The sequence below is a fragment of the Heloderma suspectum genome, chromosome 3 (genome assembly GCF_057233095.1).
Source record: "Heloderma suspectum isolate Gila_16-S chromosome 3, 16-S_ref, whole genome shotgun sequence".
NCBI classification, from domain to species: domain Eukaryota; kingdom Metazoa; phylum Chordata; class Lepidosauria; order Squamata; family Helodermatidae; genus Heloderma; species Heloderma suspectum.
This window is the reverse complement of record NC_139460.1, coordinates 112,539,610-112,556,461: the sequence shown is the minus strand read 5'-3', so window position 1 is coordinate 112,556,461 and position 16,852 is coordinate 112,539,610. Positions and strand designations below refer to the sequence as shown.

At 42.5% G+C, this 16,852-nt stretch overlaps 1 protein-coding gene across 4 annotated transcripts in view; it reads right to left on the bottom strand.

The window, feature by feature from the left end:
- Positions 1-650: 650 nt before the first annotated feature.
- The window catches only part of ARHGAP6 (Rho GTPase activating protein 6), a 311,607-nt gene continuing 295,405 nt past the window's right edge, over positions 651-16,852 (bottom strand). For all 4 annotated transcript variants that reach the window (XM_084844207.1, XM_084844208.1, XM_084844209.1 and 1 more), the window contains exons 10-13: positions 10,702-10,799; positions 7,783-8,045; positions 5,302-5,382; positions 651-2,585 (exon numbers count right to left, since the gene is read on the bottom strand). In XM_084844207.1, the coding sequence (XP_084700333.1) occupies positions 1,888-2,585; positions 5,302-5,382; positions 7,783-8,045; positions 10,702-10,799 (1,140 nt within the window). In that variant the 3' untranslated portion in view covers positions 651-1,887. The remainder of the gene's footprint in view (positions 2,586-5,301; positions 5,383-7,782; positions 8,046-10,701; positions 10,800-16,852) is intronic.

The following is a 16,852-nucleotide window of genomic DNA, read 5'->3' as shown; positions in this document are numbered from 1 at the left end:
TCCTCTGGTCGATTCCATCACCAAATGTTCTAGGACATGCTCGTTTAGCGTATGTAGAAATTTTACTGGTCTTTGTCATGACAAGAGCACACTTTTCTCTAGTCTATGTGAGGGTAATTGTGTCACCCATTGCAACACTTTCTCCTTTGGATGCTCCTCATTCTTCATCTCAAGATCACCCTGGGTATTTTGGTCAGAGGGATTATAGCATGTCCGCAGTACTAAATTATGTTTGGGGCTTGGTATTGTTGCTCATAGCGATTCTTTTGAGGTTTCTAGTTTATTTGACAATATACCCTCTTTGAAATACAGAGTGACACTATACCCTCAGTACATACTTCCCTGGCCTTCCTATAGCATTTATATCCAGAGATGACTGTATCCCACTTATTGTCTCCACTCCATCAGGTTTCTGTTATGCCCGCTATATTTATATTCTCTGTGAAATCCAAGAACTCCAGTTCCCTCATCTTGGCTTGGAGGCTTCTAGCATTAGCACAGAAACATTTACACATGATGTCCTTCTCCAGCTGTGACTAGCATATGCATTTTCTCCTATGGCCCTTTGACCTCTTTGACCAGCTGTCATGTTTTACTGTATGCTCATGGCCAATTTAAAAATCAATAAGTGGAAACATATATATTTTTTTGGGTAGACTTTTATTCCATCATTGTGGCACATGATATAACTTAAAGACAGCACTGGATAAGTCTTTAACTTTATTAAAATTAAGACGAGCATATTTATAAGAATGTCTTAGGTAAGCCTTTTCCTTGTTAAATGAAAAAGCAACAACCCTTAAAATGGCAACATATTGCCACCTGCTGGCCCCAAATATTTTTGCAGCTTAGCTATGACTTGTACTGAACATCGACATTTAACAAGTACAACATTGCAGTTTTGGCACAATTTTTATGTGAAATCGTCATATTCACTTCAGAATCCATATGTGGGATCCTGTAAATACTTGTTGTTTAACGTATATCAGGGTTTTCCTAATATTGAAAGCTTTGTTGCTTAAAAAAAGGGGAATTACTTATTTTAGTTATTAATTTAGATTCCAGTTTGCTTTAAAAACATATATTTATAAATATATATTATGTACTGTGAATATAAAACTGCAATTGATCTGGAATGGGTGGAAGGATCTTTGGGTTCCCTTTGTATTTTGTAGGCATGGCCTTGCTTCTGAAGGATTAAATGAAATTAATAGAGTCTAAAAATATATATTTTACCATATTGCATCAAATCTTAAATTTTACTTGCAAGCAAATAATATGGCAGACACTCTTCCCCTCTAACTTGCTCACTATAAAATATATGGCTTTTAATGTTTTCATTCCACATTAGTGTTTTTTGTAGTCAGTGAAAATATCTTAAAAGCACAGAAACCTGCTTGTGCACCTCCAATAGAGCCTCAATGCATCTTGTGGTAATATTACTAAGTGCAGTGATTATTATTATTATTATTATTATTATTATTCAAAAAAAGCAGTCAAGGTTGTTTGTCTCCTCCTGCATATGAACACAATACTATCATACCAAAAAACAAAACAGTTTGCAGAATATACAATCATCTGAACTGCAGATACATAAATACATCTTAGCAACATCAAGGCTGTAGTTTTATCGTACATACAGCTTATATTTTACAGAGTGGTTAGGGCTGGAATTGTCATCTCATTTTTCCTTCTCATGATGAGTACAAAACCAGAAAAATTGTTCATAAATTTTACAGTGCTTTTAAAATTCTTTATAAAGTGAACATAGTTTTTTTAAAAAATTAAATGGCATTTGCTTGGTATAAAACAAAGCTGAAATCCAGTCCACCAGTACCATTCCTTCCCTAGCTAGGAAAAGCATGGACACTGCTGGTATCTCTCTACTCATACTAATGTTTCGGGGAGAGCATCTGGATTATCAGGTGATAAAATCTCCCAAATTTGCCATCGATCCCTTTGCCAGTCATGCCAGTCTGGTTCTGACAAATTTTTACTGTTCTGCTCTCCATCTGGAGCAGAGCACTTCCTCTGTGTGTTATCCTGCTGCTCCTCACACAGGGCAGGCTGTTCAGGCACTTGAGTCATTACTCTTGCTCCAATGGCCCCTGGACGGGATTCCAGCCTCCGAAGCCTCCACAACGAATGCTCAGCTGGCTGGAGTGGTGAGGTGGAACTTTGCCTCACTTTGTCAGGATAAGGCGGTGGTGGCCTCTCTTTCTGAATGACTTCGGCTTGCTTCAGGTACCACGGCTTCACTGTGCTGTGCAAACAAGTGGCATCTGGGTCATGCGCTACAAGGTGCTCTGTGTCACTCACAGACAAATGCTGCTCTGAATTGGACTGGTTGGAATTCCTTCTGCCAGCTACCGTTTGTGGGGTGCTGCAAACCCGGGAGAGGGGGGGATGAGGACGACACTCAGGAAGGGCAGCTGTAGTCTGACTCCTTCGGATGATTTGTTTTCCATTATCTAATTCTGTGTTGCTCCCCTGCCACTGAGGGGAAGGCAGCGATAAGTTCCCTTGAGAAAGAGAGCACTGCCCTGGCCGCAGTGAACTGCTCTCATAGATGTCTCCATATGACCCTACAGGACAGCATAGAAAGATCATCAATAAAGTATGTACAACTACAAAAATACAGGCACTAGGATCTTACATCATGCATAAATAATGGTATTAAGTCAGGACTTCTGCTGAGTAATACAGTTTACTTTAATACACATATTGTTCTTGTGTATGAACTAGTGCTGTGCCGAATCCTGCCTCCTATTTTTGGGAACTTTCTCTCTCCCTGTGAAAGACGCATTCTTTTTTCTGCCTCTTTCATGGAGAGGGGGAGAATTTTGGAGAATTTTCTCCTTGGGGAGGGGACAGGGTTTTGATGTACCTTTTTTAGGTGTAGGTGATTCTTGAGGAGTCTTCTTCCTATTTTTGATTATTTTAAAAACGCCCCTGCACTTGCAGGAACCCAGGACTCTTCTCCAGCTGGGAGTTCTTCCTGAATGCCTATTGGAGACGGTGAGGTCACAGGGTCTCCTGGGAGTTCAAAAAATAACTGCCAGGCGGGAGAACCCTGCCCCTCCCCAGGAGAAAATTCTCCAAAATTCTTACCTCTCCCAGCCTCTTCCACCAGAGTTTTCATCCCCCCCCCCATGCCAAAAATTGAAGAATTGAAACTGCTGGCTGGAGATGATGGGGGTTGTAGTACAGCACATCTGAAAGGACATCCAGTTGGGGAAGGCTGGCCTAGGGTTTCAAGCAGGCTCTCAATTTAAAATGCTGGAAACAAAAATGCTATATGGACACTCTCAAGTGCCAACTACCATTTTAAAGAAGCAAGCTAAATTATAATTGGTTTGCAAAGAATAGATGGAGAGAAATTTCTTTCTCACACTGATAATTTCAGAACTCGGGGTCACCTGATAAAACTGATTACCAGTAAGTTCAGAACATACAAAAGGTAGTAAGTTTTCCATGCAACACACACCTAACTTGTGGCTTCTCCATACCACAAAATGTGGCCGTGACCATTTGCTTGGGTGGCCTGGAAAATCTGCATGAGCAGTACCCAGTGCTGTCACAGTGCTAGGGTCAACCAATGCTAGCATAATGTCATTAGCACTTGCGGCAAAGGAAAGGGAAAAAGCAGTGATTTGCCACCTAGTTTCAGTGGCAAACTGCGCTGCTGAGAATTGGCCGCAAATCACTGCTTTTTCTCTTTGCTTAGTAAGCGCTAATGACGTAGTGCTAGCGTTGGCTTATGCTAGCACTGTGGCAGCGCTAGATACCGCCCCATGAGTTGACCTATCTGCTGTGAATCTGTCAATCAGTATCTATCAGCCATAATTGCTAAATAGAATCCTCCAATGGCTAAATAAACCTCCAACTGCCAGGAAACAAACAAGGGGCAATGCCTACCACTGACTGTAACCTTCAGAAGCATCTGGCTGGCTGACCTGAAGATTCTTTTATAACAACAACAACATCAACATCAACAACAACAACAACGCTTGTTTGATTTATAGGCTTGGATCCAGGATCTGCCTTCCGTTGGCGGAAGGGCGCCACCCATGGAAGGTGCCTCTGCCTGATTTTCAGGGAACCTTCCCCCACTACACATCATAACTCACTCCATTCAGTAGGCCCTCTGGGAAGCATTCTCAGGGACCTGAAGAGGATGCTGTAGTGAGAAGATATTGGGGAAGTCTGCTTCTGCCACACATATAGTTTCTTAAAGCTCTGACAGGGGGCAGCCCATAGGCTAAACTGGCTCTTGAACACTCTGGTCATGGGGTACTGCCAGAGCTGTGCCCGGTGCCAGCTGCCTCCTTACCTCCAGACTCATCCCCGGCAGCCAAAGACAGTAACCCTTCCGTGAGCCAACACCTGCTCACCTGATAACCCAACAGCTACATCAAGAATGGAAAGGAGGGGGTGGCATCAGCCAAAGTGCAAGGAGAGAACAAAAGGCCATCTAAACATGCTCTGTTTGCTTCACAGGGAGGAGCAGCAGATGGAGACTGCTGGGCAGCACAGACAGCCTTTAGCAGCCATCTAAACAAGGAAGCAGACCACTCCAGAAAGCCAGAGTCTGGGAACTCATGCATGCGTGAGCCTCCTTCTCTTGGAGAGAGGAGACAGAGAGAGAGAACACAAGACCCAGGCAGGAATATAAAGCAGGAGTGAATTAACTCCCGATCCTTTCCTTCCATTAGACTGGGCTTGTTTCTTTTTTTGTCTATGTGTGCCTTTTAGTGTGTCAGGATGGGAGTGCAGTAACTCCACACCCTCTTATAGGAAGGCTTCTTATTGTTTTAGAATATGCAATCCTTGCTATATCTGCCCTCTGCCCAGAAGAAACAGAAATCCCCCTTTGTTTTCCCTCTTATGTGTGTCATGAAAAGCCAGCCACCACCAGAAGCTTGAGGCTACAACAAAGGCTGTTCCCACTGGGAATTGAAAGCCCAGCAAGGACTCATATAGTTGGCCAACTTCTTAAGAACGGGTAGGTTCCTGTTTCTATGCTCTGACCCTTCCTGTGACTTGATCCCAGAGGAAACCAACTACTCTAACTTCTGAGTAAATCCACTAGAAAGAAATCTCACATATTCTGCAAAGGGCCGACCTGGCACCTCATGAGGTCATATTCCATAGCAAAACATGACTGGTGATCCTGTGAATAGTTTCAGTGTCATTTCCCAGTAATATGGCACATGACATCATAATAATATAGTACTCTAATGTGAATAGTCACATCATGCAACATGCACAAATATGCTTAAAGAGCAATGAAATTTATACCTGTCATTCCTAGATCTTTGGAACCACTTTTCAGCGTTGAATGCCAGGTTCCCCAGATGTCAAAATAGTCTTCTGAAACATCTACAGGATGAGGAGGAACATGAATGTAGATAATCCACCAAGAATTCTCCAATGGACACACAGAACAAAAACAATGGCTGGGATCCAAAGAACTTTTTAGCTTCCAATGGATTTTTTTTTCTTTTCTTTCAATAGTGGATCTCTCTATGTCTTCACAGTGAAACTCCTGTTTCAAAAGAAGCATGCCATGCAGCATAGATACCCTTTCTAAGTAAAACAAGCTCCCTTAAGCTCACAGAACTATTTCATCATTTTTTGGTTTCTGGCCCAAACCAATCTCACCAGAAAAGCATGAAATGTCTTTTTCAAGAATTCCAAATCAAGGCAAGACTCAAGATGAAAAGTAACAATTCTAATTTAAGGTCCCACTAAATGGGCTTTTGAACTTGTATAGAAAGGTTGTCCTTCTATACTGATGTCTTTGTGAAGATGTTTAGCATAATTCTTTATACTCAGGTTCAGTATATGCACACTGATATTCAGAATCAGAAAAGGGTCATGTACCATGACCTTCTCTCCATAGCTTGGGAATTTTTCTGCCTGGATGCAGATAGTGTTTTAGACTCCAGAGATGTGGGTTCAAATCTTAGCTTAGTCAAAGACAAACCACAGACCTAATGGCCTCTGTAGGCCACTCCCTACTCCCAAAGATGGGACAAACAGGAATCTTTTATAGGCAGTCTCCACTCTGCCCCATGGCATTTATGCTGTGGGGTTCCGCAAAGTTCCATCTTGTCTCCCATGCTGTTTAACATCAGCATGAAACTACAGGGGGAGGACATCCAGGGATTTGGACTGAAGAGTTACCAGTATGTTGATAACAAACCCTACTTTTCTCTTTTCATCGAGTCTAGGTGATGCAGTAGACGTTCTGAAAAGATGTATGTAAAGTCTGTAATGGGCTGGATGAAGGTCAATAAACTGAAACTCAACCAGATGATGCTATCTAGATAAGGTCAACCAGATATGGTTGGCCAGGGAATGGTGCGGGGGTGTCATCATATTCTGGATGGGTTACACTCCCTTTAAAGGATCATGTCTATTATATCTGGCCCTGCAGATGGAGAGGCAAGTGTCCTTCATAGCCTTTAGACAACTTTGGAAGGGTCAGCTGTGACCCTTCCTGAAAAAATGGTGCCTGGCTATCCAAGTTAGATTACTGTAATGCACACCATGTGGGGCTGTCTAGAAAGACTGCTCGGCAATTTCAACTGGTCCAGAATATGGCTGAAAGGCTTTTAATTAGTATGTTTAGAAATACACATATCTCACCAGTACTTAAAAGTTCCAATGATTACCAGGTCATTGCTGGGTACAATTCAAAGTGCTGGTTTTAATGCTTAAATCTCTGTAAGGAATGTTCCTTGTTGTGTAGGCTTTGACATTTTATTTTGTCCTCATTTGTATTGTATTTTTAATTCATTTTTATTGTATTTCCATTTTGTCTCTATGTCAGTCAGTTTGAGGTGCCTTTTTAGGGTTGAAAAGCAGACCTAAATAATTTTACAAATAAACAAAATACAATTAAAAAAACTACCTGGGGACCAAGGTATCTGAAAGACCGTCTACTCCTCTATAAGTCTTTTAAATTAATGTCATTATTGGAGGCTGGATTCTGGCTGCCCCCACCTGTTGATCTGAAGTGAGTAGCTTTAAGGCATAACGCAAGGCCTTTTTAGTGGTGACATCTCAGCAGTGGAGCTTCCTTGCTTGATCAGTCCACCTGACACCAAACTTGATCATTAGTCACCAGGTTAAAAATGACTGTGTTCTCCCGGGCTTTTAATAGTTTTTAAATGGACTTTTAATTGGCTGGAGGAATTTGCTGCTGAAAATGGCTGTTCTATTTGTTGACCTGTATTTGTTCAACAACAGAGTTCTGAATCCATTCAGATTCAGAATCTGAATGGATTCAGGAGAGCCAGTGTGGTATAGTGGCAAGAGTGTTGGACTGGGAGCTGGGAGATCCGGGTTCTAGTCCCCACTTGGCCATGGAAGCTCACTGGGTGACTTTGGGCCAGTCACACACTCTCAGCCCAACCTACCTCACAGGGTTGTTGTTGTGAGGATACAATGGAGAGGAGGAGGATAATGTAAGCTGCCTTGGGTTCCTTGCAAGAGGAAAAAAGGCGGGATATAAATGCAATAATAAAAAATAATAAATAAATCCATTCTCTGGGGGGAATTAGTTGAATAACTCAATTAGGACAAGGTTAGTTCTCAGAAAAAAGATGTCTCTTACCAACTGGAAGAAAATGCCCCATTAATTATGGCTGGCTTCCATAGAGGGGTGGTCAGAAACAACAACATGGAGAAGTACTAACAGATAACACTACACAGATAAATGCACAGTGAAATGAGTAACAGTGACATTTCACCTAGCTTGTGTGCTGATCATACCTTTCCCAAGCCACGATCCAAGGGAATTCTCTCTTGATTTTGGCTGAAAATTGCTGACCAACTTGCATTGTTCTGGTACTTTAAATAACTTCTCAGAACTTAGGGACATATCTTCTTGCATTGCCAAAAGAGACCGTTCAGAGAGCACTGGGGAATTGTTGTCGTAAGGCGAAATGTCACCACTCGAGGCTCTATTTGAGTCTATGGACGAATGTCTGCCTTCCATGGAGAACGAACCCTCTGACTGGAGCATTTCAGGGCTTCTGATAAAATTTGACACACGAACATGAATTAATGCAGTTCAGCCCATGTAAACATTTTAACAGCATATAGGCATTATGAGGGCACGGATGCTGGAATGAAAATGTGTTTATAACAATGATGAAATTGTTTTCTGTACTACATAAGTAAAAACACACTGCCACAAACTATACAAGACAATACATACAAACCAATAGATGTTGCAATAAAAACATTTTCAGAATATCTTAAGGGGAAATTATAATTGAAAGCAGAACTTGCTTCTTGTGTTACACTGATTGTTTTCCTCTACAATGAGATCATTTTTGTCAATAAGTAAAAACATTTCTCCAATTCAAAAGGGTATAATCCAGGTGCACATTTTGGTAATTTATTACATAGAAAATAAATATGTAATGAAGCAAGGTAACACGAGAAACATGGAGGGTCGAAAAGAAGGCACTCACTGAACTACTGCACAAACAAGCTTGCAAATACCTTACCTTGAACACGTTTTGTGATATTCTATTTCTTCTCAAAGGATAATCCCTGATAAGCACTTAAAAATGGCCACTGCTTTATGCAGGATTTCAAAAGGAAGCTTTCACCATAAGAGCTTTCATTTCAGATATGGTAGCTTAGTTTTATGTTAATATACCGTTGGAGAGTCAAAATTTCATCCTTGCAAATCCTGGCATATTAAAAGGGGGAAGGGTAATCCAGAAATAGATGGCCATCACAATAGCATTAGTGGCAAGCAGTGTTATATAATGGCAATACTGAACTTTTTCATTTTGACAGAGCTGTATTAAATCAAGCACACTTTGTTCTGTACTCCAATGAAGAGGAAAAGGAAAAATTGTGAGGCTATTAGATAAAAGTAGAGTCAAGAAAGCATTTGTAGCGACATCAAGAGAAAAGGCCAAATAGGCAGTCACTAAGCACATTTTACAAGTAGCTGTCTTTTAAAAGGACAATCATCATCAGCACGAAGTGTTGAAGTAGTTTTCACACATTTTGCTTTGGAATCAATTATTTCCACTGCTGGACTTGTGTTCACTTCTGGCTGAAGAATTTCAAAATTTTCCATGTCATTGGTCTAGATTTAAAATCCATAATCAAGTAGAGTCAGGGTAGTCCCAAGAGATGAGTGGTTATAGATTTTGATTGTTTATTCTGTTGATAACTACATGTGTATCTCACTTTTTATTTTCAGGTTCCAACTTTTCATTGGAAAAAAAATAACCCAGTTAATATGTAGCCATCTCTCCAGATTGTAATAGAAACAGGGCCATGTCTTATGAACATTCCTTTCCTTTCAGGCTGAACAATTGTCCCTCTAATCTTCTAGCCAAATTCTTTCCCATGACTTCATGGTTACAGCTGGAAACATGCTAGCATCAAAACATATGAAAAGTGATTCTTGGGGTGTCTCATTATTAATTAGTTGGCAGGTAAAGCAGCGAGTTTTACTGGAAGCAGAACAAGAGTTATGTGACAATTCCCCCATCATTCTTTAAACTTACCATTATTGAAATAGGCAGCACAGTCACTGGTGCCATCTATTGTGATTTACAACCATCTCATTCCACCCAGTTTCTTAGAAAAGTTAGGAAAGGTGTATTGCCTACTTGAGGCATGAATGGTGCTGAAAGAACAATTAAGTTTAAGGGAAGCACCAGCATATGTCGAACAAGACTGATGAACAAGTCTACATGGAAGTCAGTTGCAAGTTATTGGCTGATGGCACAAGTGATGCAGGTGTATATGTGAACTGCTGCAAAACTGAACTTTGTCTAAGAAACATTTAAGATTACAATATACTTGATTGTTGATAATCCTACTGAGATTTGAATATCAGCTTCATTGAAACCCCTTAGAAACAAACAATATGGACATGGCCCAAAGCTTTACATGTGCCCAATACAGCTCCTGTATGAGTTGGCTGCACTGCAATGAGGAAGCCAGTTCTACAGGCATCATTTTGTGTGCATAGTTCTGTCTATTCTGCTGAGCTAGATGAAAAAGATCTATGTATGCACTGGAATTTCCTTGACCTCAAGGAATAGCTGGATCATGGCTATATGATATAGAAAACATAGCACTAACCCATGGTTTATTTAACCCATGGTTAATCCATGGTTTGTTGCCCTATCCAGGGTAGAATGGTTGGGGTTTTTTACCGCTCTTGCCTGCCGCCTCTGTAGTCTGGTGAAACAACCCATGGTTCTGGGTTCCCATGTAATGACAACCCATGGTTTAAACAACCAAAGTTCACAACCCAACAACAAACCATGCTTTGTTATCATGGCCATGTTCACACATCACAACAACCCAGAATTAAATAACCCATATCATGGGGTTAGCAACAGGCCACTGTTAAAGATGCTCAACAACCACTGCTGTGTAACCGATGAAATTAATGTATTACAGTGCCCTGTCTATTCTGTGAGCATATGGACTGTTCTATAAAACATATATGCAAACAGCATTTATTGATGCTGAAGGTACTCAGGATGCAACCACTCACATAAGTTATAAAAGACACAGGCGATTTGACATCACAACTGTTCCTTTAAAATTTAAAGTTTAAATTAATGTAACTAGGGTTTCGAAACTAGAAACTAAAACAAACCCGCAATTAAAATAAAAGAAGAAAAAGGAAAACAAATTACTCACGATGACTGGGAAGCTTTCCTTCTCAGCAAATAGTCTACAACATCTGGGTCAGTCTCAAGCAGACTAATCAGAACTTCATTTTGAAGGTCAGCAGGGACCTATATATGAATGAAGCATCAGAGGTAAGTGCAGGATCATGCATGATTGTGTTGTTTAGTCAAAAGCTAATCATCATCAAAGAACAAAACAAAAACAGAGAACAGCAGATCATTGATTAGAAATTACTATTTGCATAGAATGAACACTGAAGAAGAGTTTGGTATAAGTAGCATTATGGAAAGAGCAATCCTATGGTCCCTGGAAGAGCATCCTAGGGACCATGAGGTTGATCAGAGTCCCCCTCCCGGTGCCATAGACACTGCCAAAACCTCGGGAAGGAGACTCTGAGTTCCGATCTCCCTCCCACACCCCCTTGGAAAGAACCATGCCAACTGTTTCCTGAGGTCGCAAATGCAGCCTTGGAGGGAAGGGGGTGTTCCAGTGGGCAGGGAGGGGAGAGAGGAGAGGCCAGGATATGAGAAATCCTATGGCGTCTCCAGCCCCCACCAGCAAACCAGCCTATAGGAAAAACATTTAAAAGGAGGACAGGGAGTTGAAAATGGATACTCTGAAAATGGGATACAGAAGCCTCTGAGATCAGAGGCTCCTCTCATTAACACTTCTTTCTTTCCTATCTTCCTCATTTCTTTTCTCTCCACTTTCCCCACTGTAAAGGCATAAGTGCAAAGGGCTGTGATGTCAATAAGATAAAATAGTGCTTATTATAAGCTGAACACAGTTTATAAGCTGAAATAATGCTTATTATAAAGCTTAACAGAGTTTGTGGTGAGAATGAGTTTACTGATTGTTCAGTAAGGCACTGATCAAGCATCTGGCAAGATATTTCACTTGGTCTATAATCACTCCTGATTATAATGAGTGATAACAGTTTAGGCCAAATGAAACATCTTGGTCTATGCACCATCTTGGGGTTGCTCAGTGATCCCCATGCCTCCTACCATGCTATTTGTTCTTCATTAGGCATTTATATATTATTAAAAACACAAACAGATTTTACACAACTCTTGACTTTCTAATGGTTGTACAACAACTGATACAAATCTGACATTTGCAACCCATACTGGGAGCGACGTTTCTTTGTATACTGTATATATATTTTTGCCCCTTTACACAACAACTGGAAATTCTGGGAGGCTTTTTTTGGTGGGGGATCAGGTGCGGGCAACTTGCGATCCTCCAGATGTTTTGGCCTACAACTTGGTTTACCATTGGCTATGCTGTCTAGGGCTGATGGGGGTTGTAGGCTGAAACATCTTGAGGGACACAAGTTGCCCACCCCTGCATTAGATGATAACTCTCTCAGAATGGTACTATGATTTCTAGAGCATTGTTTGGAAAACAACATGGCTATGTCCATATTTTGAAGTTCAGAATCTGATTGTGGATCCCTCACACTGATTCCATTAACAACAAGGAATGTCATGCTGGCATTTACAAGAATTTATACAGTCAGCTTTTTAAGCTATTTAACCCTGAAATGAATACCTTTGATTACATTTTCAGTTTGTGATTAGGTGTACTTTCCATTATTTGAATGAAAAATAAAAATGATAAGACCTATTTCATAACTGATGCAAGCGCACCCCTGCGTGGCCACTTAGTGCAAAGTCTCTTTAGCTGTCACATGGTCCAGACAACAGAAGCCTCTATATTGTATTACTGTGACAGGCATATCAGATGTTTCCAAGTTTTCAGAAGACTATATAAAGTATCTGGGAAAACGATCATGAAAAAGCACTTTAACATGTTGCAATCCTATGCACGCTTACATGGGAATGAGCCCTACTGAACACAGAGGCAGAATGCCTCTCAATGCTAGTTGCTGGGAAACAAAAGTGGGAGGATGCTGTTGCACGCGTACCCTGTTTGTAGCCTTTCCATGGGCATCTGGTTCGCCACTGTAGGCACGGAATGCTAGCCTAGGGTAGATCTTTGTTCTGATTCAGTGTGGTGCTTACAGTGGTGACAAAAAGTTTGTGAACCGTAACAATAATTACTGAAATTTCATAGTTTTACCATGACAGCCTGCATGAATCAAAACCAGTCCTTTTCTAAATATCCAGTAGGGTTTCTATTAACCAATTCTGTGTCTTGTAAAATAAAATGATGTATAAATCTGGAAGACAATGAGTACTTAAGAGTCAGGGTATAGTGCAAAAGTAAGTGAACCCCTCATTGCATCAGCTCAGTTAAAGTGATTAAATAGAATCAGGTGTTTTAAGTAATTATGTAGATCTTCAGGGGTGAGTTTGGGAGGCTCCACCCTGTAAAAGGATCAGAAACTTTGTCAATTTGGTCTTCACCATACGGTTGTGTGGAAACACATCATGCCACGATCAAAAGACATCTCTGAAGACCAGAGGACTCTAAGGTTTACAAAACCTTCTGAGGACTCTAAGGGTTACAAAACCATTTCTAAGGATTTGGGGCTTCACCAATGCATTGTCAGACAGGTAGTCTACAAATGGAAGAAGTTCAAGACCACAGTCACTCTACCCAGGAGTGGTCATCCTACCAAAATCCCTCCAAAAACAAACTGGCACATCATCCAGGAATTCAAAAAGAACCCCAGAGTAACTTCCAAGGATCTGCAAGCCACCCTCGCCTTGCGAGTGTTCATGACTCAATTATCAGAAAAAGACTACACAAGAATGGTGTTCATGGGAGGATAGCCAGAAGAAAACCACTGCTTTCTAAAAAGAACATTGCTGCCTGTCTGATGTTTGCTAAAGATCACAAAGATGATCCCTAAGACTTCTGGAACAATATTCTCTAACAGACAAGTCAAACGCAGAACTTTTCGGCCTCAATGAGAAACATTATGTTTGGCAAAAAAACAAACACTGAGTTCGAACAGAAGAACCTCATCCTAACCATCAAGCATGATGGTGGGAATGTGAGTGTTTAGTCCTGCTTTGCTGGCTCAGGACCTGGATGGCTTACCATCATTGACACAACCATGAATTCTGCAGTGTATCAGAAGATTTTAGAGGAGAATGTCAGGCCATCTGTCTGTGAGCTGAAGCTGCACTGAAAGTGTATGATGAAACAAGACAATGATCCTAAACATAGAAGCAGATCTACAAAAGAATGGCTGTGGAAGAAGACATTCCATATTTTAGAATGGCCTAGTCAAAGCCCGGACCTAAACCCCATTGAAGTGTTGTGGCAGGACCTGAAGCGAGTTGTTCATGCAAGGAAGCCCTCCAATATCACTGAGTTGAAGAAGCTCTTTAAGGAGAAATGGGCCAAAATTCCTCAAAAGTGATGTGAGAGGCTGACCAACAGGATATGCTTACTTGAAGTCCTTGCTGCTCAAGGGGGTGCCACCAGGTACTGAATCAAAAGGCTCACATACTTTTTCACACATGGATATTGAATGTTGAATCAGTCGTGGATAAATACATGTTGAAAAAGCACCATGTTTTATTTATTTATTTATTTATTAAATTTATTAATCGCCCATCTGACTGGTCACCCAGCCACTCTGGGCGATGTACAACCCACCATAAACAATTTAAAACAATAAAATTTTACCATAATTTTTTTTTAAAAAAAATACCCTAACCCACCCCAAATGCCTGCCTGAACAACCACGTTTTTAATGCATGACGGAAGCTCATTAAAGAGGGGGCATGACGGAGTTCCCTAGGGAGGGAGTTCCACAGAGTGGGGGCCACCACAGAAAAGGCCCTCTCCCTCGTCCCCACCAGTCTAGCTGTCCTGGCTGATGGGACAGAGAGAAGGCCATCCGAGGCTGATCTTGTTAAGCGGCCTGTCTGGTGTTGCTGGAGGCGCTCCTTAAGATAGGCTGGGCCGGAACCATATAGGGTTTTAAAGGTCAAAACCAACACCTTGAATTTGGCCCGGAAAACAACTGGTAACCAGTGCAACTCCTTCAGCACTGGAGTGATGTGATCTCGCCGGCGGCTGCCTTTAATCAGGCGAGCCGCCGCGTTCTGTACCAGCTGCAGTTTCCGAACCGTCTTCAAGGGTAACCCCACGTAGAGCACATTACAGTAGTCTAAACAAGAGGAGACCAGGGCATGTACTACCGATGGGAGCAGATGGTCGGGAAGGTAGGGGCGCAGCCGCTGTATCAGATGGAGTTGATACAGCGCTGTCCGGCTCACAGCTGACACCTGAGCCTCCATGGACAGCTGGGAGTCCAAAATGACCCCCAGGCTGCGGACCTGGTCTTTCAAGGGTAGCTGTACCCCATTCAACACCAGGTCAACATCCTCCAGCTTCCTCTTGTCTCCCACCAAAAGTACCTCGGTCTTGTCAGGGTTGAGCTTCAGCTTATTCCTCCCCATCCAGCCACTCACCGTCTCCAGACATTTGGACAGGGATTCTACGGCCAACCTTGGTGAAGATTTGAATGAGAGGTAGAGCTGAGTGTCATCCGCATATTGATGACACTGCACCCCAAACCTCCTGATGATAGCCCCCAGCGGCTTCACATAGATGTTAAATAGCATCGGGGAGAGGATGGAACCCTGTGGCACCCCACAAGTAAGTGGCCACGGGTCCGAAACCTCCTCTCCCAGTGCTACCCTCTGGTACCTGCCAGAGAGGAAGGACTGGAACCACCGCAATACAGTGTTTCCAATGCCCAACCCCTCCAGGCGGTCCAGGAGGATACCGTGGTCAACGGTATCAAAAGCCGCTGAGAGGTCGAGGAGAACAAGGAAGGAGCATTCACCCCTATCCAGAGCCCTCCTCATATCATCCACCAAGGCGACCAAGGCCGTTTCTGTCCCATGCCCAGGCCTGAAGCCCGACTGAAATGGGTCTAGATAATCAGTTTCTTCCAAGTGTGCCTTCAACTGCACCGCCACCACCCGCTCAATCACCTTGCCCAAAAATGGCAGATTTGAGACTGGGCGAAAGTTGTTCAGAACTTGAGGATCCAAGGAGGGCTTCTTTAAGAGTGGTCTTATCACTGCCTCCTTGAGGGCTGATGGCATCACTCCCTCCTCAAGGGAGGCATTCACCACCGCCTTGATCCCCTCACCCAGTCTCTCTCTGCAGCTCATAATGAGCCAAGATGGGCAAGGATCAAGTAAGCAGGTGGTTGGCCTTACAGATGAAAGCACCTTGTCCACTTCATCAGGAGGAAGAAGCTGGAACCGATCCCACAAAACCGGTTTGCCACAGGCCGCCTCTTGCTCACTAACTGTATCCACAGTGTGCAGAGTAACACACCTAATCTGATCAATTTTGTGTGTCATTTGTTTAATCAGGTTATCTATTGTCCTTTATTTAGGATTATGGGGTTAGTTTAAGAACTAATAACATTTCAGGTTGGAAATTTGTGACATTCCTAAGGGGTTCACAAACTTTTTCTTGCCCCTGTATGTTCTTAAGACTTGTGTCTTAGTAAACATACTTTAATGGAAGTAGATATTCCAATATAAATTCTCCTTAAGCTTTTTCGCGAAGGCATATTTTCTTGTCCACTTTCTCTGGTCTACTTATTCCGTTGCCAATATACCTGACTTGGCCATCACACCAGGGCTGGCCTTCTCATGAGGCAGGGTGAAACTTTCCACCACTACCAGGAGGGCCTCCCAGCAGGTGCTCTGGAGAGCCATGCCAGCTGCTCTCCCTCTATGGCATTTTCCTCAGTGGAAGAGTGGCTGACAGTGCTCTCTGGCCAGCCACCCTCTGAAGAGCCACATTGACCTAGGAAAGCAGTGAGCACAGCTCTTGAGAAAGTTGGCCAAGCCAAAATGCTTGGCTCTGAGGATGGTCCTTGATCAAAGCCAGGAAGTGTGGGAGGGATGTCCCAGGAGACCCCCTTCCATGCCTGGCTTTGAGGAAGGATCCCCTCAGAGCCAGGTATTTTGGCTTGGCTGGCTCTCTGAAGAGCCATGATGGCTGCTTCCTCTGGCCATGCAGCTCATGGTGATAAAGGTAAGGTGGGGAATATGATGCAGGAAGGGCAAGTGGGTGAGGGCATGATGTGGTAAAGGGAAGAGGGAGTGACATGGGAAGGGGATAGGGGGTGTGACACAGTGGTACATGTGCTCTTGCCTCAGGTGGCAGGAGAGTTTGGGGCTTCATCACATACAGCACCATTTTGATC